Genomic DNA, 22,873 nt, shown 5'->3' on the forward strand with positions numbered 1-22,873 from the left:
ACATTCACACACACAAACACAGAAACTAAAGCTATGATTAATAAAACACAAATAATCAAAACCCAAACCAAATATAAATAACCCTATTAAAACATGAATAGAAGAACTAAATAGATTTATTTTTTTTTAAATAAAGGACACACATAACTGATAAACTCAAGAAAAATGCTCACACCCACGAAGGCAGCTTAGAGAAAAAGAAAGATAACAAGTGCTGGTGAAGAGGAGAAACTGAGCCCTATCTCCTCTGTCAGCATGACAGAATATAAAAGCTTACAACTTCCTCCATGCTAAAACATAGTTGGTGGGTTGTGAGGTGTCCTCCTTGCTCCTGTGAGAGACTCACTTTAGCATTATGAGGGTGGTAATGTGTGCGCATGCTCCCACAGGCTCCCCCAATGGAGGTGGATGTATTAGTTATAATTGTTGTGATAAAATACCCAACAGAAAGAACGTTTGGCTCATTTCAGTCTATCACAGAGAGGAAGGAGGTTGGAGGGGCTCTGTCTGTGGCAATGGGAGCCAGGCCTGTTCACTGCAACACAGACTACAGGCAGGAACCTTCAAAAGCCAGCCTCTCAAGATCCCAGCTTCTAAAGGCTCCCCAACTGTCACAGTTTGAATGTTCTTGGCCTAGGCAATGGCACTATTAGGAGGTGTGGCCTTGTTGGAGTAGGTGAGTCACTGTGGGCGGGGATTTAAGACCCTTGTCCTAGCTGCCTGGAAGTGAGTATTCTGCTAGCAGCCTTCAGATGAAGATGCAGAACTCTCAGCTCCTCCTGCACTGTGCATGCACATAGAGTCACATGTGAGTGCAGCTCCACATTGAAGCCATGTGTGCACACGTATGTACACACCATAATCACACACACTCCTGTGCTTTCAAATAGACTGCTGTCTGGGAAGGACTGAGGTGACTGGAACCTGAGCTTGGAACTAATTAGCAGGATATCATGGTGTTAGTAAGAGACAGGGGCCTTGTTGGCAGAAGAGGGTAGAAGGGTGCTAGAGATGTGTCCTACAAAGGGATCTTTCACACACACACACACACACACACACACACACACACACACACACACACACACCTGCTCCTTCCTATTGCTTCAGTGCCTTCTGGTTCCAGTGAAGGAAGAAGCCTTTTGTTACACATTCCAGCCGCCTCCTGACGGCCTTGCCTGAGGCAATGGAGACATCTAACCACCGGCTGAACCCTCTGAAACCAAGAGGCAAAATCAATCTTCCCTCTTTAAGTTATTAGTATCAGGTACATTGTCATGGGGGGGGGAGCTAAAACAATCCTCCCCCCCAAAAAAATCAAGAAAAAAGCCAGGCAGTGGTGGTGCACACCTTTAATCCCAGCACTTGGGAGGCAGAGGCAGGCGGATTTCTGAGTTCGAGGCCAGCCTGATCTACAGAGTGAGTTCCAGGATAGCCAGGGCTACACAGAGAAACCCTGTCTACAAAAAAACCACACACACACACATACACACACAAAAAGAATCAAGAAAAAAAAACACAAATAGACAAAAAAAACCCCAACAAAATACACATGTGCTGCTTATATGTAGTAATGTAGGAAGACATGCATACACACTAGCATTTTTATTGCTGCATGTACACACATCACATTCTCATGAAGACGCATGATGGACCATAGGAGCTTAGTAAACCTTACCAGGCTGGGGACCCTACCTTCCCCTGTATACAGCAGTGCTCTTCCCGTGGGGAGCAACTGTGTAATTAGCCCGCCTCACAGCTCTCAAGTTGCAAGCTGCAATTACTTTCCCATTTTATAGATAGGGACGCTGACACCCCGGAAGTGAGCTGATGGATGTCACCAGGAAAGAAAATCAATGGTGGGTCATGACGTTGGGTGAAAGGGGGTCAGAGGAAGCATAGGGTCAGGACTGGTGTCATGATGTCATTATATGAGGTGAAGCGCTGGCTTGAGAATGGAGGCTGATGGGACTGGGCGGAGCCACGCTGACTGCAGATTGCTGGATGTGAAAGGCAGAGGAGGGGAGGTCAGACTGCAGGGAACAGAGTTACTTCCACCCCAAAGGCTCAGGCTGTCATCTGCTTTGACCTCACTGGAAGAATTTAAACCCCTTCAAGGTCACAGGAAGACCACTGCAGGGGCCCGGCCCCAGCCTCTTCTCCACAATGCTGTTCCTCTTGGGAACAGTTCAGTGGCCATGCTTCCAAGCCAGACTTGCAAAGCTGTGGGTGCTGTATTTTGACCTCTGCAGCAAACACTGAGACTGGGTGCCTCAGGAACCGTAGACATCCATTGCTTATAGTTTTGACCTCTCCTCTCCACTTTGGTCCCACGGGGGACTGATGTTCTGGGCAGCAGAATTAGGTCAGGTCAAAATATATTCTGTATGTGTATGACGATGTCCTCATAAAACCCAATACAATAAATATATGCCAATAAAAGAAATGAAATCCACAGGTGACATCATCCTTTCCATATAAAATTCTTTTTTTTTTGACATAAAATTTAAGGTGCACACACACACATAACATACACACACACACCATGAAATGGAATAGTATTCAGCCATCAAAAGGAATGAGGCATTGATGTGTATAGCAACATAGATGAAGTTTGTAAACCTCACACTCAGTGAAAGGAGCCAGCTACAAAGGGCCACAGAGTACATAATTACACAGAGAGGAAATGTCCAGAATAAGAAAACCACAGGGGTAGGAAGCAAACCAGTGGTTGCCAGGGGCACTGCGTAATGGGTTTGGGATTTCCTTTCGAGAGGATGAAAATATTTTGGAATTAGGAGTGGTGGTGTCGCAATTCTGTGGGTGTGCTAAGTGTGCTGAGATTGTACGTTCTAAAGTGATTTAAATTATATGATTTTCCCCTCTTGTTCTTTCAAGGCATGAAAGCTTTCATTTGGTGTGTGTTCTCTCTCCTTCGTTCCCTCCCACCTCTCTTCCATCTCTTTGTCTCTCTTCTATGTCTCCGTCTCTCTGATTCGGCTTCCCCCGTCTCTGTCTCCCTCTCTGTCTCAACCCTGGGTCCCAGAAACCACAGAAAGAACCCTCTGCTCCACTTCAGAGCCCTCTCTAGCAACTGGTGCTGAGACAGCCTCCGGTGGACCTCCCTGTGGATGGGAAACAGAGCCAGCCCAGCCCCTGACCCCCGGCAGCAGGAGGTCAACACATGGTAATTATTGCTTTAACCACTACACTTTAGGATAATTTGCTCCTTGCCAGCAGCTAACTAACACCTAGCCCTCCTGCAGTTCTCTCCTTTCCAAACCAGCCCAGAGGTGCTGGCTGGTGTACCACTTCCCCAACACACTCCAAGCCTCCCTCACCCCGTGGACTTCCTGGTTCCCTTTCTTTTTCTTTTTTCTCCTTTCTTCTCCAAGGCCCTCCACTGGTCAGGAGGAGGAAGCCCAGCGGGGTAGAGTTTAGAAGGCCTTATGATGCCCGTATAGAGATGACCCTAACCACCCACGGTACCTTTGTCCAGAACAGGGCCAAAGATTGCCAGGCTGTTGCTGACGGTGGTGCAGTTCCAACGCCGGCCTCGGAACTGGTGCTGGCACTCCTGGATGCCCGCCTTGACCCCCTCGGCCACGCTGGGCATGATCTCCACGTAGTTCCTGCAGAAGCGCAGCTGCTTGGGCACCAGGCCTGGGATGCTGGCACAGAGAATGGGCTGAGAGCTCAGGGAGGAGTACTGGGGTCCCACAGCCAAGGACCTGGTGGGAAGACAAGGAGCTGAGTGAGACCATCTCTGGAAACAGACAGACTCTGGGCTAGGTGCGTGTGCTTGGCCTGAAGCTGTTTCCGCCAGAAAGGGCACCTAAAGACATCATGTACCCAGGATGTAGATCACACATCAAGCTGTCACAACTCACGGTGCATTAGAACCAGACTTGCATTCCTGCTCTGTATAGATCCAGGGAACCTCAGCTTATGGCTCAGACTTCTGTAGGCACTGGAGGATACAGATACTGATGGAGAACATAGGGTGAATATGGCTTCTGAGGTGTCTCAACGCATCCCAGAGCAGCTCAGGTGTGGGGGAGGGGGAGAAAGCAAATGTCCTCTAAAACGTGTGAAGAGGGGATGGAGAGGAAGGCGTTGGTCAAGTGCCTGCCAGGCGAGTGTGAGGATATGAGATACGATCCTTAGCACCCATGTAAAAACCAGGTTGGCATATGTCTGCAGCCATAGCACTGAGGTGGGGAGTAGAGGCAGCCAGTCTAGCAAGGGAGTTATGGGTTCAGTGACAGACACTGAACCAAAAATCAAAGTGAGAAGTGACAGAAGACATCCAACATCAACTTTTGGCCTATGAATGGCCACCACATGTGTGCGCGCACACACACACACACACACACACACACCACATGCTTGCACATGTGCACACGTTCACATGTGCACAAGAGCACACAGCAGACATTTGGATCTTTTGTATAAAATAGCATGGTATTTGCACATAGTCTACACACCCTTCTGTCCATGCCAAACCTAGATGGCAAGGATTCTAAGACAGTAGACTGTCACACTACATTGCAGGGAAAGCCAATGCAGGAAGCCCACACATGGTCAGAACACAGGCAGCAACCTTCCCAAATACTTTCTCTTTCCCTTTTTCCTGTTGGTTTTCATGTTTTTCTTACTTTTGTGACGGGGGTCTTGCCAGGTGGTGGTGGTGCATGCCTTTAATCCCAGCACTTGGGAGGCAGAGGCAGGTGGATTTCTGAGTTCGAGGCCACCCTGGTCTACAGAGAGAGTTCCAGGACAGCCAGGGCTACACAGATAAACTCTTTCTCGAAAACAAACAAACAAACAAACAAACAAACAGGGGGGGGAGGTCTCATGTAGCCTAGACTGGCTTCAAACTTGCTATGTAGCCAGTTCTGACCTTGAACTTCTGATCCTCTGGCTGGAATTACAGGTATGAGCTACTACTATGCCTGGCTCCCAGCATCCATCACTCCTCTTTCCTTTCTTTGAGACAAGGTCTTGTTATGTATCCCTGGCTGATCTGATTCTCACTGTGTAGTTCCAGCATCTGGAGTGCTGGGATTACAGGTCTGTGCTGCCATACATGGCTTTTCCAAACACTTTTGATTTTTCAGAGGTGAAATCTGTGACTGTAGAACCCTCACATACAGAGAGTTGGCTGTTCCCAGCACATCCATCCTTGTGGTCTACTCCCCATAGAGATGGACTCTCCTATCTCCTGAAATACTCAAGAGACCTGGGTCACACATCACAACATGCCTGGCCTTAGTGTAGTGTGTATTCCTGTGCACACCGTGACAGGGCCTGCTCTTTGCTCCTTCATCCTTCCTCTCTTTGCTATGAATAAGGCCTGTGGGATGACTACGTAGGTTTTTTTTCCCATGCACACCTACCCACGATAGGCCCCACATTCATAAGAAGGCCAGCCCTGTGCAGGCTGGGGACTGCTTCCACTCTCAGTAGCTGTGAGTCTTTCCTCTCCAGGCCCTTGACCTCCATGGTTAGCCTGGCTCCAAGATGGCCTCTTCCCTGCCTGCAGTAGGAATCAGCACGTTCTTTTCTAGATACAGACCACCATGGCTGTCCATGTGTCCCTGGTAGCACTGGATGGGCCACATAGGCACTTCTGAGGATGGGGAGAACAAACATTTGGCTGGACGAAGAAATCACTGTCCAAGGTCCTGGCTTGAGGGCCGAGACCCGTGCATATGGAGACCCGGGTATGTGGAGTGGCCTGGGATCTGTCTGTGCTCCTTGCCCTCAAGGATGGCAGAGAGGAGAGGCCTGGCCAGGTGCCCAGCCAGGGTAGAGAGGAAGAAACTAGACCAAGGTGGAAAGCCACTGCTGCACCTTGTCACCATGTCACTTTTGGCTGACCACCTTAAAACCAGAGGTCGCACCATGTCTCATCAGGCTCATCTGCTTTCTGCCTGTTATATGGATCCAGAAGGACTTTGGCTCTCCTTCCTCTCATTCTTCACTCTCCTGAACTCCATCACCCACTGCACCCACACTTGCCCTGAGACTCTCCTACCCGTGGAAAAGCAAAATTTTCCCTTGGCCTGGACAATGCCCCCCCTTCCTTCCTCCCTTCCTTCTCCTCCTCTTTCTCCTTTTCTTCCTCTTCCTCCTCCTCTTTTGGTTTTCTCTACATAGCCCTGGCTATTTTGGAGCTCACTATGTGGATCAGGTTGGCTTCAAATTCAGAGATCCATCTGCCTCTGCAGTGCCAAAGATCAAACATAGGATTTCAGAGATCCTAGGCAATCATTCTACCCACTGACCTACATTCATAGATCCCAGAAAGAGGGTAAGGGCATCTGTCCATCCAAAAAGAAGACAGTCTTCACTCTGTGAATGCAGTTAACTAGGAGACTTAGAGTCAGTGGAAAGCATGACCATTCTCAAATAGCAGAAAAAGAGAACCTGGCCAGAAGCTGGCCATTTCTGTCTTCCTAGTGGGAACTGCCTAGGGTCAGTGGTCAGCTCCCAAGAGTAGGTGGTCTCTTTTGTTAGATGCCAGAAGCCAACACTCACCCTGGGCGCTGATGATGTGGGTTTGGAAGAAGAGGATGCTACTGAAAAGAGGGCTCCTGCCAATGGCATGGAGTGGTCAGATCTCAGCTCCCCTCCCACCTTGCTGGGAGTGGCCCCCAAGGAAGGCAGAGAAGGGACTTCCCAGGTTCATGGCAGCTCCCCAGCCCCCTTCCTCTGGGTATGCTGAGTCAGCCTTCTCTGCTTCCCCTCTTCTGGGCAGGTCTCTGCTCGCCACCTCCCCTAGCTAGGAGGCCAGGGTGTGGGCAGCTCCAGCAGGATCCCTCCTGCTCCCTCTCATGGACTTAGGGAGGTGGAAGAGTACATTCTCTGGACCCAAGGGCCTCTGAAGTGCCTTGAATCGCAGCCTGGATCATTTCTTGTTCCCCGAGAGCTGGACCATCAGGAAAGTCCAGGCACAGAGGCCTTGTGGGAAAGAATGCTGAAGATTGAGCAGGGTGGCTGTTGTACGATGGAGATGAGCAGCCAGGGTGGAGGAGGTTTTATAAACTTTCGGACTTTAGTTGGGCTGTGATGGTCAGCCTAGGTTTGTTTTAGCTTGTTTAGTTCTGTCTGTCTTCTGTCTGTCTGCCTGTCTGTCTCTCATGTAGACCCAACTAACTTCCAATTTGCCAAGTCGCTAAAGATGACCTTGAAATCCTACCCCGCCCCTCCGCCCCCCCACCCCCCCCAGTGCTGAGATTACAAGTGTGACCTTTGGGTATAGGGGGGGGGGGGGCAAGCACTCTACTAACTAAACTCCACTCTGGAACTCATTCTCTAGACCAGACTGTCCTCCAATTCACAGAGATCCACCTGCCCCTGCCTACTCCAGAGCGCTGGAATTGAAGGCTTGTGCCCACCGTGCCCAGTTTTTCCAAACATTTTCAATTCTCAGTTGGCTAAGTCTGTGCCTACAGAATACAGAGGGAAAGTTGAACAAAGTCAAACATTTATTTATTTATTTATTTATTTATTTATTTATGTATCTGTTTTTGAGACAGACTCCCATGTATCCCAGTCTCCAATTCCATATGTAGCCAGTGAACTTCTCACCCTCCCCAGGTCTACTTCAAGTGTTCTCCCAAACTTCTGGCTAACTTACCATTTCCTGACTATCTCCCTCCTCCTTCCCTTCTCCGCTAATGAGACTTGCCCCTGCCAGGCAACCACTCTTAAGCAACAAGCTCTTTCTAGGTAGCCCAGGCCAGCCTCAAACTCATGATTCTTTAGGCTCAGCCTCCCTTATCCAGGATCACAAGTGTGTACTGGTTTACTCGTTCTTAACACCAGAGTGAGGGAATGCTGATTACCAGGTGAGTGCCAGGAGCTCTTTGTACAGTCATTAAGACACATGACTTCCAGGGTGGGAGAGATGTCTCAGTGAATAAAGGTGCCTATTGCCAAGCCTGACAAACTTTGGTTTGGTCTCTAGAATCCACACCGTGGACGGAGAGAACGGATTCCTGAAGTTGTCCTCTGACCACCCCCACCCCCACCCCAAGCATGCTGTGGCCTGTGAGCAGTCACGAGTGGACATACACAATAAATAAATAAAATGTAATTAAAATTAAAAACTAAACGACAGGGTTGGAGAGATGGCTCAGCGGGTAAGAGTACTGACTGCTCTTCCGAAGGTCCTGAGTTCAAATCCCAGCAACCACATGGTGGCTCCTCAACCACCCGTAATGAGATCTGACGCCCTCTTCTGGTGTCTGAAGACAGCTACAGTGTACTTATGTATAATAATAAATAAAATCTTTGGGCCAGAGCAAGTAAGGACTGAGTGAGAGGGGCCGACCTGAGGCAGCAGAGATCCTAAAATTCAATTCCCAACAACCACATGAAGGCTCACAACCATCTGTACAGCTACAGTGTGCTCACATACATAAAATAAACAAATAATTCTTTTTTGTTTTGTTTTGTTTTGTTTTTGTTTTTGTGAGACAGGGGTTCTCTGTATAGCTCTGGCTGTCCTAGAACTCACTCTGTAGACCAGGCTGGCCTTGAACTCAGAAATTCGCCTGCCTCTGCCTCCCAAGTGCTGGGATTAAAGGTGTGTGCCACCACAGCCAGGCCAAATAATTCTAAAAAACAAACAAACAAACAAACAAACAAAAAAACAAAACAAAAACAAAAACAAAAACCTGAACGACATAGTCCAGAAGGAAAAGTGGAGACAGAACAGCTATGAAGAACCAAAGCAGCTGAGTTATAGGAAGGTGAGCAAGGTGGAATTGTGTAGGGTTATTGTGTGTGCTAGACTTCTACAGGGCGCTAAACAGCAACAGCATCTGAAACTTCTCCTCCAGTTCTCACCCACTATGATGATACCTGTCTTCCCTCAGTGATGCCAGAAGCTGTGGCTGTAAGTAACAGCAGCATGTCACCTCCTTTCATGATTAAGGGTGAGGTCCCACTGCAATGAGCAGAGCTCAGGATGAGAATTCTATTTCTTGTCCCACTGGGAGCATGGGCATGGGATTAGCACCCAGAGGCTGCACAGGAATATGATTCAAGGGTTTGGATGCCCACCAGGTCTCTATAGCTGTAGGCTGAATAGCCAGCCGCACTACACACTCAGAAGGACTCAGCTGCTCTCTGGGACACACAGCTTCCTGCTTCCATCCCCCATCCCCGGAAGCCTCTCCAAGCTCAGAATCTGGCAGCACCTCAAACTCTGAGGTGTTGCCAGAGTTCTGAGGTCTAAAATGTCCTATATCTGGTGGCCCAGAATTCCTATCACGACTTTGGGGCATACACTGAGGTCTGGAGTTCTAAGTTTGTCCTACTTGTGTGTGCTTTCCGAAGTTGGGTCCGAAGCATGGACTTTGCCTCCAAGTTTCTGGCTCTGAGACCACAGGAGGACTCTCAAGAGCTGCCCCAAACCACAGATACACAAAATGACCCCTAATACATTGGGTGAGGTTAGAAGTGGCTTCCCTGGTCTGACTGACACTTGGGAGCTGCAAAAATTCTTAAATCTGTGGCATCTGCTCTGCTATGATAAGAAGCAAGGGGCACACCACTGTCCTCCTCACTGCATTGGATTCTTCTACCCTTCCCTGAGTCTTAACACCCAGAACAAAAAGGCATCTATGAGAGATGCTACCTTCTAGGCACCTTGTGTCCAAGCTCTAGGGCCACACGCCACAAGCTTAAGCCATTGGCTTACCCTGTGGACAGCTGCCCCTTCCTGCTGCTACTCAGGCCCTTTCTTTCCACAGATCATCTCTTGCTGTGTTTCTCTCATCATTGGCCCAGCCCTGTATCTACCCACCCTCTGCTCCAGTTGCCCTGGGTGGAGCTCATGGGTGATGGGTTCACAGACCCTGTATGTGACAAACTAGGACAGGTGCCACCCAAGGCTACCTGGGACAAGAAACCAAGGCTTGGTGAATGGAGCCTATGTCAAGACTTCAGGTTTGACATAGCAAAAACAGCGGTCCCAGCACACCGGCTCTCAAGGGTACCGCCTCATACATTCCTGTTCAGGTGTGAACGCATGCACTGAATGGCAGAGGTCAATCTTGTGTATTGTTCCTTAGGAACTATGCGTCTTGTGATAGGGTATTTCACTGGAAGCTATAGCTCACTATAGGCTGGTCAATGAGCTCCAGGAGCCTGCAAGTCTTTACATCCTTGACACTGGTATTTCAAAACTATGCTACCAGATAAAAAACCTGAGTATCTTCATGGTCCCTGAAGGCCTTTGCCACCTGCCTCTTCTGCTTTCTCCACTCCATTCTCCCAGGAGTTAATGATGGACATAATTTTCCTAGGCATCTCTTGAGCCATTGCTCTCCTTTGAAGGCCAAGACTTATCAGATCCGAACCCCCAAGAGAAATCAGGGGTTGGAGAAGGGACAAGGACCAGTAAAACTAAGCCCTGGTAGTCAGCCAGTCACCCTTGCCTGCTTACAAGGCCCAAGAGACGGCTACCAGCCAGACAAGCTGGCGGTCTTCATCCCATCCAGAGTGCACCTAGTCTTTATTAAGCCCCATAATGCCCGCCCTGAGTTTCCAGGAGTGTCTGATGAACTCTCCCCTCTCCCTTCACACAGGATCCTTCTGACATGTGTAAACCAGTGTCCAGACAAAGACAGAGAACCCTCAGGTGACTCCAGGGACCCTGGGTCCTGACCTAGGCTGTGTCCTTATCTTTTTTACCCAGGGAGAGAATAAGCATAGGAGACCCTGTAACCAGTCACTCCCAATCCATAGCCAGCTCCTCCAGTTTCGAGGTCACTGTGAGGTCTGAACCCTGCCTTGGGGTGATGGAAACAGCTAGGGCAGGAGGGCCCTGCCTGGGCCTGGGGAGAAGCTGGGAGGAGGCACACCCTCGCTGCACCCATTTCTCTGCACCTGGCCTTTGTGATTCACGACCGGAGGAATTCATTCCACTTCCCCTCTCTCTGCCAACCAGGGTGGAGGACAGCCTCTTGGGAGAAGCCTACAATCTCTACGCTCAGCTAGAATTTTAACTGTCCAACTTGATGTCGCATTGCAAGGTCCTCTGGACACCCCCTCCCCCCAAAACTTAGGGCTCTCCTGCCACTCCTCTGAAAGGTCCAGCCACCTCACCCCACCCCGAGTCTTTTCTTGGATCCCAGCAGAAGGACTGGCAGCGAAAGTTAGGTTAGTGGATCCTAAGCACTTCAGACCCCAGGTAACTGCTGAGGCCACTGTCAAAAAGCTCCCCAAAATGCAGATGGTTAAACTAGGCCTTAGAAAGCAGGGCTGAAACGTTTTGTCCTTACAAAAAAGCATGTGTGTAGGGGTCAAACAAGAACGAGCCACACCAGTGAAAATGCCTGTGTCATGCCAATCAGATCACAGACTCCTCTTGTTCTCATTTTCACTAATGCGGTTAATTTTTTATTATTACTTAATCCTAGTTTGTCTTTAAAAGGGTAGGCATCTCCGTCTACTTAGAGGTTGCTATGTTTTGGAACATAGCTCCATCCTTAGACTCGGGGTTTCATCCTGTGGCTGCGGCCACGTGAGCCACGCCTGCAGCCGGCAAACACTAATGGTTTTTCTCCCTCCTCCTTTCCTTGCTCCTGTTGAAAGGCCGGGCACCTGGCCAGGGATATAGCCGAGACGCTGGCTGTGGCATGCAGTAGAGGAAGGAGGCTGGTCCAGGACTGAGAGATGGGCAGCATGCCAGCCCAGCCTTGGCCAGCATCGGCCTCCCCGGGCCAAGGCTCCCCAGCTTCTATTTGGTCTCAAGTGGATTTTCTCATCCTTGTGTCATGGCACCGGTTCCATGTTAGCTAGTGTGGAGCCTCCAGGAGCAAACAGGCGACCCATTGCAGTTTAGATGGGAGCTTGTGGACAGGCGGAGAGGAGCTGTGTGAAGAAGTAACTTGGCAGGGGTGCTGAGGCCGGTTGCATGTGGACAGACACAGGTGAGGAGCCCAGGCTACCTGAGCACTGTGACACCCTTTCTGGTGTCCTGGGCCTCAGTTTCCCTATTTACACAATGAGGTGATAGACTTTATTCTAACTGAGGTTTCAAGAGAGGAGTGGGACATACAAGTCTCCACTGCTTTTCTCACTTTAGAGAGTCACATCCTATGGGCAGACCTCTGTGTGCATGTGTGCACACGCACACACACACACACACACACACACACACACACGCCTTGTATACTTGTGCCCCTGCTACCTGCTTGTCTGGGACTGTTTCTTGTCCACCTCTCCCTGCATCTATATCTGGTGCAGGAAGTGCCTTGCTTGCCTGACTTCTCTTGTCCGCTGCTGGCATGGAGTCAGGCACAGTAAGCACTGAGTTGGATCCCAGCAGGTGGGGTTTCCAAGGCTCTGCCCAGGCCCAGAGGGAACAAGGAGGATCATGGGTAGAGAGGTCTCTGCTGATAAGGGTCCATATGTTGTGGGTTGATGGAGTATCCATCCCACTCAGGCCTTACTCTCTGGGTACTGGGCCTCTCAGTGACATCACCAGGCTTCCACACTCACACCTGAGAGCCAGGGTACGGAGCTCACTCTGTTCATGGACACTGTCCTCTCTTGAATGGGGCTGCCCAGGAACCACCCAAATGGAGAGCTGTCCCCACCGTACCTGTGTTCCTGAGATTCCCCAACAATCCACTGCCTTTCCACGAACGAACGGACAGCATCCCCAGACAATGGAAGCCCTCCGTGAGGTTCTAGCACTTTCTGAGTTGGGGAGGGGTCCCCAGTCCTTACTCCAGGCAGCACAGGGCCCTGCCTGAAGCCTTCCCAGCCAGCGCCTGTCCTGCCCCGCCGGGCCAGCAGGATTACTGACACATACTTTGAGCGAGTCCTGGCAGGCGGGAGGCTCCCGCGCCGGCGGCCATGTGTTTGCCAGCCTCCCTGGGCGGCAGCGGCACGTTCTGCTGGTGAAGGAATGTGGAAGCTCCAATGTATCAGACACCTCGAGGGTGTCACCTGGGGAGCCCTGGAGGGAGACCTAGGTAGAGGCAGAGGCCAGGTTCCTCTAGGTCTCAGAGCTGGAAAGTTGTCACGTGGTGGAAGTGGGGGAAGGTATTAGAAATATTAAAATGTGTCCCTGTGTCCACCATGCTCGGGCACAGTGTCTGTTGTTCACTGAGAAGTCTCTGCCCCTTCATCCACTCAACACAACCTTACTGGTTGGCTGCAAGGGCAGAAGGACAAAGCCAAGGAAGAGAAAGGGAGCCATGCTGAGTGGGTCGGCTTGGCTAGGGTGACAGGTGTTGGAAGTGTGCTCTTTCCAAAGGGAGAGGAATGCTCCTGGGTACAGGTGGCAGGGCCCACATGGCTAAGGCCTCTCTGGTCATGGGCCTGTGCCTTCTCTCTGAGATTTAGTCCCAGAACTCTCTACAAATGCAGTATGTGATCAACAGCTAACCACAAAGACCCATTTCCTTCAGGCGCACACGGTGGAGTTGAGAGGGCTTCGTGGGGGTCTAAGGAGGGCTATGTGGCCCTTGTGTTGTTAACAGACTCCTGGAAGTTTCAGCCTTCAGAAGGGAAGGGAAGTGGCCAGCTCTCTCTCCCAGCCTTGGATTCTGGGAACCCACTCACCACGTCCTAGATAGCCAGACTGGTACCACGTCAAGCCCTCAGGAAGCCTGTTCACACCCTGGACCTAGGTCGGCCTCCTACCAGTTCTCTACACCCTTGGCTGCAGTCTCTGAGGCCAAGCAAGAGGCAGAAATCCTCCTTCTCCTCGAGAGGACTGTCAGAGATCCAAATGGTCCTTCCTGAACCTTCTCAGCCCAACAGCCTAATTCTTCACCTTCCCAGAACAGAGGCAAAGGCAGAAATCCCAAAGGCTAGGCCAACAGTCCTTACACCTGAGACCTAGGCTGTAGGGAGAGGAAGAACTCTGCTGGTGAGTGATTTCAGGCTGGCACTCAGGCACAGATGCCTTCTAGACCAAGCAGAGAAGAACCCAACTTGTTGGTGCACTGTCATTAAGCTGCAGCAATACTGCCGAACCACTGCCACTGCCGCAGCCGCCACTACCACACGTCTTCACAGACAACTGGCTGATCTTTTACAGTTAGGCTCTGGTCACATATCCAAAAGCACTGATTATATTCTGATTCTGAAGGCCAAGGGGACAAATCTTAGTCCTGTTTCCTGAATCCTGAACCACATACCAAAAGAAAGATGGTTGAGTGGCTAAGGGTCTGACTCTCCAGGCCAAAGGGTTTTGTTTGTTTGTTTTGGTTTTGTTTTGGGTTTTCCCCCAAGATAGGGTTTACATGTATAGCCCTGGATGAACTGGAACTCATTTTGTAGACCAGGTTGGCCTCAAACTCGGAGATCTGCCTGCCTCTGCCTCTGCCTCTGCCTCTGCCTCTGCCTCTGCCTCTGCCTCTGCCTCTGCCTCTGCCTCTGCCTCTGCCTCTGCCTCTGCCTCTGCCTCCACAAATGCTGGCATTAAACACAGGCTGTGCATCACCACTGCCTGGGTAGGCCAAAGGTTTGTACAAGGGACCAAATGTCTGTGTATGTAGGGGATGTTACCAGGCCATTAATAATTGCCTAAGAGTATACTCAGTGCTACTGAATTGACTCACTCTCTGCTTTCTGGCCACAGAGGAGTCTAGGAAGCTATATACCAATGATATAGAAAGTCATTTTAAGGGGACATAAAGCTGGGTGGAAGAGAGACACCCAGCCTTGGAGACATTTCCCCCACCCCCCATCCCATAGCATTTGGAGGGTGTGAGCATCAAAGTCAGGATGAGCTTGGCAAGTTGGTCTCTAGAAAGGGCTGGCTTTGAATGTTGCTCTTGGGGTTAATGATGACAGTTTGAGTGATTGGCAGTTCTGAGGAAGCAACACCTTAGCTCAGTGCCCAAGGAGCTGCGATACTAGGAGTAGTGGTGAATCCTGTAGGGTCCTGATTTCTTTTGCTTTGTGAGAGTTTTATGTTAGTTACTGACCAAGTGAGGTGAGAGACTGGAAGAAGGGAGAAAGGGAAGGAGGGAGGAAACAGAAAGATAGAGAACTGAGAGACAGAGGTGGGCAGATGGTGAAGGATCTTGAAGATGAGGTAGGCTTTAATGGCTGGACCAGGAGGAAGACTCATAAACGACAGCTCTGGAGTGACATCTGCAGCCCTGTAGCAAGCCAGGAAATTCAGCCTGCCTCTGCCTCAGTCTACCTGCCTTTGCTCAGCTGTGCTCTCATCTCCTCTGCTCTGCACGGCAGCCTGTGCACCTGTTCACCTTGGCAACCTGGCCATTGTACATGGACCACCTACCTCATCTGTAACCTCACCACCTTATACCCACATGCCTCCTAGTCTCTCTCATCTTTCCTCCCCTCCCTCCCCCCACCTACCCTGTGTGCTCCACCAGGTTTTGTCCCCACCGTGAGGCAGACTGCTGGCAACCATCACCAGGTCACAAGGAGGAGGGAAGAAAGCTAAGAGCCCTAACTCCTTGGAGGCTGTCTGTGCCCAGCAGTGCATGGGGTGGGGGTGGGGGTGGGGGTAGGGCTGGGGGTGGGAGTGGGTGTGGGAGTCAGGGCTGCAGAGAAGAGTGAGAAGCCAGGGGCGCCTATGTGCTGAGAAGAGGAGCTACAGTTGGTCCTAAAGGGACTCATTAAAGCATCCCTGGGACACAGCACACAGCTTCAGGGATATCAAGGAGAACCCCACAGAGGAAACTGTTAAAAGCGCCTGAGGAGCTATGAGAGAGCTGAACACAGGCCCCCAGTCTGCTCTGCAGTGTTTCCCATGCTCAGGAGCTGGTGGTCCCTGTGTCCGTAGGAGAGGGACCTGATGAGGAAGGGTGAATGGGGAGCTGGGACACTGGCTCTCCCACAAGGAAAGGAGCAAGGAGCAGGGACACAGATAGGAAATCCAGGTGGTAGCGAGGGCATGGGATGAGTGTAGGGCTGAGAACTGAGATGACAGAAAGAAGTGGCCAGTGAGGGTGGGGACACAACAGTGTGGCCTGTGGAGGGGACAGAGGGAGTTGTAAGTTTGAATAAAGTCAATTCCCTGCCACGAATTAGCTCAGTGTCTGGGGAGAAGCAGGGAGTCACAAGGCTGGCATCTCCAGACAGGAGATAAGGAAGGAGGAGGAAGGGGGAGCAGGCGCATCTTAAAGAGTTCCTCCAGTGTGAGTCCTCTGATGGAGCCTACTTTCATTCAACCTCATGAACCACTCCTCTTCCCTAGGGCTCTTTCTAATCAGTTCTAACCTTGTGAGAAGAGAACCTAGTGAGGAAGTGGGAAGAGGAAAGAGAACCTTCCTCTGCTATGTGGATTGGTCCACTTGCCTGCCCCTTCCCCCAGCTCCTGAAGATCCCAGAACAGGTCTTACTTTGTGCCTGGGGTATCAGGACTGGCAATGGGGTTGAACAAACACACCACCCATCCCTCAGAGTAGGTCCTGGGGAGGAGGGAGACTTTCATGGTTCCACAAGAAGCAGGGAAGCACCAACTTTTTCCTCTCTCCCTCCTCCCTGCCATGACCTACACAATCTTCAAAAGCCTAATTACTCCTGATTTGAGATTTCCTGGTTTGGGTCCTGCAGGTGAGGAACTTCCTTGCGGTTCACTTTCGCTTTCATAGGAAAGGGGAGCTGAGGGTCAGAAAGGGGGAGGGAGGCTCAGGCTGGGTAGGAGGTCAAGTAAAAGAATCAGCGTGCAGGCTGAGAGTGGATGTGACAAATAGTAAGAAAAGGTCCCCTGTTTTGCCTCTGTCTGGAGCTCACCAGTAGCCCATCCAGCAGTAGCCATGATGTTTCTCCTAATTGGGGGCTTATGCCTCATCTAGGCCCCAGAGCATGGGCAAGAGAAAAGAGAAGACTCTTGAAGCTTGGGTAAATAGAAACTGCAAAATAACCTTTATTAAAGAGCCAGCTACCACACTGTACCAAGTGACTGCGGCCATTGCCGGTCCGTTTTAGGAGACCCTTCCTCTCCATCCTGTGGGCGAGCCCGATCCAGCTGATACTTTCAGCCAGCGGGGGACTGAGAGGGAATAGAGGGGGCAGGAGGGGAACTAGGTCTTGCCCCAGGAAGCCAGCATCCCAGAGCGAGGAGGGGGGTGCGTCTCAGGAAGCAGAATTGTTAAGTGTGAGAATCCTACAGAGAACAAAGTGGGAGTAGGGGATGGGCGGAGAGGTGGCCCTTGTCACCCAACCCCATGAATACCAGGTGGACTTCCGTATCACTTTTTGGGGCCAAAGGGTTGCCCGGGTCCTTTGAGGGGAGGGGTGGGAAGGCTAAGGGCTTCACTTTTTCACACCCCTCCCCTCTCACCTGGAGAATGCCGAGTGCACCCGAGGGGGCACTAACAGCCCAGGTGAAAAGGAGGCTATGCTTCTCTGGGCCTGGGTGGACCCGGTTTGTGACCCCCCCACGACCTTAGGGACAAAAGTCCCAGGACGCGGGGTAGCCAGGAGGCTGGCGACAAGGCCCTTCTTTATGGGAGTAGAGCGGGGGCGAAGGCGCTTCCTCCTGAGCCCAGGAATTCCTCGGTGGCGGGTTCTAATTAGAAGCCTGGCGTAGCAGCGGGCAGCCCGCGGGGCTCCCTCGGACGCGCTGCCCCTGGCTCCCCCGCGGACGCCCGGACGCGCCTCACAGTGTGTCCGCGCTCCTAGACGCGCCCTACGTAGTCCTCGCTACCGGAGGCCATAGGGCTCCACAGGTGCCCCTCCGGGTCTTAAAAAATCTCACGGAAGCCGAGGCTGAGCTCTGTAGAGCGCAGCCGCTGCCCAGCAGCCTCTCCAGCCCCTAGCGACTCCCGGTTGCCCACCCTCCATCCCTGCAGCGGCGCGAGCCCTGCATCCCCACCCCAGGCTTCTCAGCTCTTTTCCTGAAGCATCTCGAAGAGAAAAATGATTATCGGATTAGATGTACTTCGGCTCGCTGGGTCCCCCCTTCCCCTCGGCATAATTATTATAATTCCAGGCAAGCTGTCGGAGTGTTCCTGGGGGGTGGTGCGCGTGTTTGTGGGGGAGACTTCTGTCCAACTGAGTCTCCACCAGCGGCGCGCGCGGGTTCCTTGACGCTCTCGATCCTCTCGCTAGTGTTCGAGGAGAGATCTGAGCAGCGGATCGTGACCTTAAGTCTGCGCTCCATGGAGGGAGGGAGTGTCACACACCCCAGGAAGGGTCGCCCTAATTTCTCCTCCTCTCAGGGTATGTGCGGAGGACGTAGGGCTTGAGAGCCAGGGCCTTTCCTTTGCTTAGTCTCACTCCATCCCTAGGCTGAGAAGGGTCTTCTAGTGTGCCATGTCTGGAGTGGAGGATGCTGTCCAGCCGCTCCAGGACCTGGTCCCTAATCCTCTCACTCCGGGAAACTCAAATCCCTTACTTTACCTACTGCTCACCCCTCCTTGTCAGCCTGTGGACAGCAGACCGACCCTTCCACAGCGACAGCCACGTAGAAGCTACAGCAATAGCGTTGGGGAAGCGCGCACGGCTCCGGGCTGGCCCCGGTGCGCCTTGCTGCAGGCTCCGAGCCACTCCCCGCCCGGTCTCGGACTGTCTTTACGTAACTGCGCTGCCCCGAGCTGTTCGGTCTTGTCTTGCCGACTTTGTTTTAAAGTGTGTGTGTGTGTGTGTGTGTGTGTGTGTGTGTGTGTGTGTGTAAGATAGGGTCCCTAAGAAGAGTCACTTCCTTGCGCTGCTTCTCTTTTACACTCTTTCCTCGACCATTGCCTAGGCGTAGTGTCATGTGCTGACCCGCTTTCTGCCATTCTTGTTCGACGCCAGGGACGGCATGGACCATCACTGCCCTCCCTCCCCTCTTGCCAGGGGAATCAGTGTCCCCGGAAGCTCCGCCACTCGCGTCCCAACTGCGGCCCGAACAGGTCCAAGTGGCAGCCAAGGAAAACAAGCTCGCAGCAGAGTGCGCAGAGCGACGGTGGGGGCCCTGCCCCAGGGGGGCGGTTGCCCTTGGGTGGCACTGGGGCCCCGGGGCGAACGCAAGTAGACTCACTCACCACCAGATCGGGTAGGTGCCCAGCGCCTGCTTCAGGCTGCAGAGCACTAAGAGGTATCCGAGAGGAGCCATCGCGGGGCTTGAGCGCGCAGCGGGGGTAGTCCACCCCGAGAGCGCGCGGACGCCGGGGCTGGCCTGGCCCTGGGAGGTGGCGCGGCTGCGGTGGCGCTGGGCCCTCTGTGGCAGCGGGGTGCGCGGGGTGCACCGGTCCACGGGCTCCGAGGGCGGCGCTGCGCCAGGTGGGCCGGCGGCCGGGCGGCGGGCCGAGGCCCTGGGCGGCGCGGGGCGGCGGGGGCGGGGCAGCGCCGCGGGGGGCGCCCGCCGGGGCTGGGGCCGGGGCGGGGCGGGCAGGGGGCGGGCGGGGCCCTGGGGGTTTGGAGCCTGGCGGCGCTGGCCCCTCCCGCGGCCGTGGGTGCGCGGGGTGCTAAGGTGAATAGGAGAGCTCCCGGCCCTGGGGTTCTGAAGGTGTGTGTGCCGAGTGCGAGGTGTGTCGGTCGGTGTTCGTGGAGGGGGTGCTGTGGCACTGCTGGTATGTGCCGGGAGTACAATGGGCGTCGGGATGCGCAGGGTGTTGGATGTGCCCAGGTGTGCATGGCGAGTTCTTGTGCACGGGGTTAGTGGCCTTCCAGGACCGCGCTGTTGCCAGCTGAGAATTACACTGCCTGGTCCTCAGGCTCGGACTCCGTTCTTCGGATCTCAACCTATCGGGGTCACGGGATCAGGCCCGGGATCTCCAGTCCCGTGCTTCCTGAGTTCAGGACAAGACAAACAGCCCGCTTCTAGCACTTTTTCTCCTCTGCCACATCCTGTCTTTTGCCCTTGGCATTGTAGAGGCTCCTTTCGTCCATCACCTTGTCTCAGGAGTCGGTCTGTAGCCACACCCCTCTCCCGGAGCAAGGTAGTTGTTAGGGAGTCCAAGTCCAAGAATCAGTCCCTCTACTTTCTCCCTCGTATCCAGCCAGGGCAGAGAACACAGAGACTCATGGGAAGGAAGTGACAACCCCTGTTCTCAGGTTCTGGAACCACCACTTTCAAGGCGGCAGTAGCCTACCTAGGGGCAAGAAATCTAATGATTTTGGCAAACATGATTTTGCTGATTGGGAAGACAGAGTGATATTTCCACATTGATTCCTCCTAAGTGAGGCCATTTGCAGAATTTTGTAGCCCAGAGAAAAGACCCTAGGGAGTTTTGTAATTTGAGGACAAGGTACGAGTTTGGATGCGCTCCAGCTTCTCCCTGGAGCACTTGAAGGCATGGCAGGTAAGAGACACCTCCCACCAGGGACTGGTCCTCAGTACATGAGGCTGTAAAGGAAGCTCAGCAGGAATTTTTGTGGCATTTTGAATTGAAGAGAGAGTCACCATGACAGAGCTATAAAAGCAAGCTTCAGGCTCGTTTGTGGTGCCCTGTCCACTTCTAAGAACCTGTGGTTTTGAGTCACGACTCACCCTGTGGCTCGGTGGGAGCATAAAGTGGTCTCCGGTGTGTCGTGGGCTGTACAGAACTGCTTCTCAGAGCAAGAGATGCCCAGCTGTTTCTGTAAGCTTAGTACAGACTAGAGAAACAGAGGCAGGCTGCTCCCTAGAGCCTGCCTCCTCCTGCCCAATGTTTACCATTAGTAAAAGGAGCTCATGATATTGAGGATGCCCTCTATGTTTTTATAGATCCTGGCTCCAGGAGTCACCTGGAGATGGCATCAAGAGACCCAAGTTTGGAGAGAGAACCATTCCTTTTTTTCTTATGCACCACCATTAGGAGTCCGTGCAGTCTAAGTGAGCCTAGTCTTTGTTCACCCTCCCTAGTCTGAGTCACTACTAGACCTCTACTCTCAGAGGGAAGAAGTCTGGAATGAGGCGGGGAGGGAGGAGAGCTGGCTCATCGCTACTTTGGACTTTCCCTCTCTCTCAGTGAAATCCCACCCAATTATCGAATTACTGGGGGAGCCTGGGCTATGGATGGGATAGGGGCCTGAGCCCAGCAGGCAGGCTTCCAGCACTTCCACCTCCCAGTCCTGGGGGGTGGGGGGATTAGAGCCATGGTGAGGAGCACTCCAGGGGCTGCTGGCTCTCCAGACACAAAGGAGAGTGAAAATAAGTACCCACCAGCTGGATACTTGTCCTTGGTCTCCATCGAGCTTTTACAGATCCCACCAAAAGAGGCATGTAGGTACTGTTGTCTCAGGCCACCCCTCCCACCAGGGCTTGCAGGTGGGGCTGTCTTGCTGAGGATTGGGTCATCACACTGTGCCTTCAGGGCAAACCGAGCCAGGGCAAGTGGGAGTTGCTGTTGGGCCTGGGCATCTAGGACAGTTCAGGAAAAGGCTCTTCCTTGATTCCCTGCAGTTGTATTGGCTCCTGTGAGACCAGCTACGGGGGGGTGGGGTGGGGTGGGGGGGGGAAGGAGGACAGGGAGGAGGGGAATCCAGAGTACCTTGGTTCCCCAGGTGGGAGGAGACATATGAGGGATCCCTACCCCTCCCAAGGAACCCTCAGCCAGGCTTGCTCAGAATCTGAAGGCAACCAAGGTAATGTGGGAGGCCCCGCCCTCTTCTGAATCTCATCCCTGGACTGCAGAATAGCAGCCTCTACGAACCCAGAAGATGGTGGTGTCTCATTTAGTGTGGACTGTTATCGTGGAGGGCTTTTCTACTACGCTGGAACCTCACGGATCCCCTCTCTTCTATCCTCCCATTTTTGTTTTTGTTTGTTTGTTTGGTTTTGATTTTTGAAACAGGGTTTCTCTATATAGCCCTGCCTGGCTATCCTGGAACTTGAACTCACTCTGTAGACCAGGCTGGCCTCAAACTCAGAGATCCACCTGCCTCTGCCTCCTGAATGCTGGGACTAGAGGCATGCGCCACCACCGTCTGGCCCTCCTTCTGCTTTTGTTTGTTTTGCTTTTATTCCTCGTTCCCTTGCTCTCCACTTCTCTTTCCCCTCTCCTTCTTTCCTACCTCCCTTCCTTTTTCAGCTTGGAACTCACTACTTAACTCAGTCTGGCCTTGGTCTTGTCCTCTGCCTCCACCTCTGCTTTTCAGGATCTGTGTCCGCTGTCACTCCCACCCGGTGTTTCTCTCTTGCCCTCTGACTAGCAGCCTGGCTTTGGAGGGCTGTGCTGTGCACAGCATACCTACATTTTGTCTCTTACTGGGAGCACATGCATTGCCCATGAATTTCTCCTTGTCTGGAGATCAGGTTGCTCCCAGGAGCGCCCTCTGCTGTCTCCTAAGGGTGTCCCTTGTCCGCCAATGTGCTTCCAAACCGTGTATGTAGGGGGAGAGCATCTGTACCCTTATCACAAGGGTAAGCACCTGGTGAATATGTGGTGGATGCTCACAGCTGAGACCAAGTCTCTTTAACCCCAGGCCTTCTCTCAGCACATCTGAGACAGCTGAACTAGGATGGGGCAGAGACGTGGGTGGGGCCTCTGAGCCAGTATTGCAAATGGCTTGTGGTGGTTGAGAGCATTTGAGGTTTCTCTGTGGAAACCACTTTGGAGCTGAAACTCAAGGGACTGTGGTTTTGATGAGAAAAGACATTGTTATGTATGAGTGGTCCTGGAGGAAACGTCATTTTCATCCCCCAAAAGGGATTAGTGAGCAGGCAGGGTGGGGTTCCATGGCAGAAGAGGTGGCCCCTTCCATCCCTACCCTGCAGCCCCTCAAGTGCTTCCTTCCTTCCAGGAACATCTTTGCCTGACTCTTTGGGGTCCTTCTCAGGACCTTTTCACAGAGGAATGGGTCCTCTGAGCTCAAAGATAGAGTTTTCTCTGTATCCAGGTTAAAAGAAATAACTTATGGATTTAGGTATTAAGAAATTAGAGCCAGCCAGGCGGTGGTGGCGCACGCCTTTAATCCCAGCACTTGGGAGGCAGAGGCAGGCAGATTTCTG

At 52.4% G+C, this 22,873-nt stretch overlaps 1 protein-coding gene and 1 long non-coding RNA gene across 2 annotated transcripts in view; one reads left to right on the forward strand and one right to left on the reverse strand.

Annotated features, from left to right (window-relative positions):
• Wnt3a (Wnt family member 3A) overlaps positions 1 to 19,213 on the reverse strand; it is a 43,220-nt gene extending 24,007 nt beyond the window's left edge. The window contains exons 1-2 of the mRNA XM_031354224.1: positions 18,984 to 19,213; positions 3,487 to 3,728 (exon numbers count right to left, since the gene is read on the reverse strand). Of these exons, the coding sequence (XP_031210084.1) occupies positions 3,487 to 3,728; positions 18,984 to 19,054 (313 nt within the window). The 5' untranslated portion in view covers positions 19,055 to 19,213. The remainder of the gene's footprint in view (positions 1 to 3,486; positions 3,729 to 18,983) is intronic.
• Positions 18,636 to 22,873, forward strand: part of LOC116078898 — a 7,551-nt gene continuing 3,313 nt past the window's right edge. The window contains exon 1 of the long non-coding RNA XR_004113652.1: positions 18,636 to 18,994. This is a non-coding gene — a long non-coding RNA (uncharacterized LOC116078898). The remainder of the gene's footprint in view (positions 18,995 to 22,873) is intronic.

This window comes from Mastomys coucha, unplaced genomic scaffold, assembly GCF_008632895.1.
Source record: "Mastomys coucha isolate ucsf_1 unplaced genomic scaffold, UCSF_Mcou_1 pScaffold5, whole genome shotgun sequence".
NCBI lineage: Eukaryota > Metazoa > Chordata > Mammalia > Rodentia > Muridae > Mastomys > Mastomys coucha.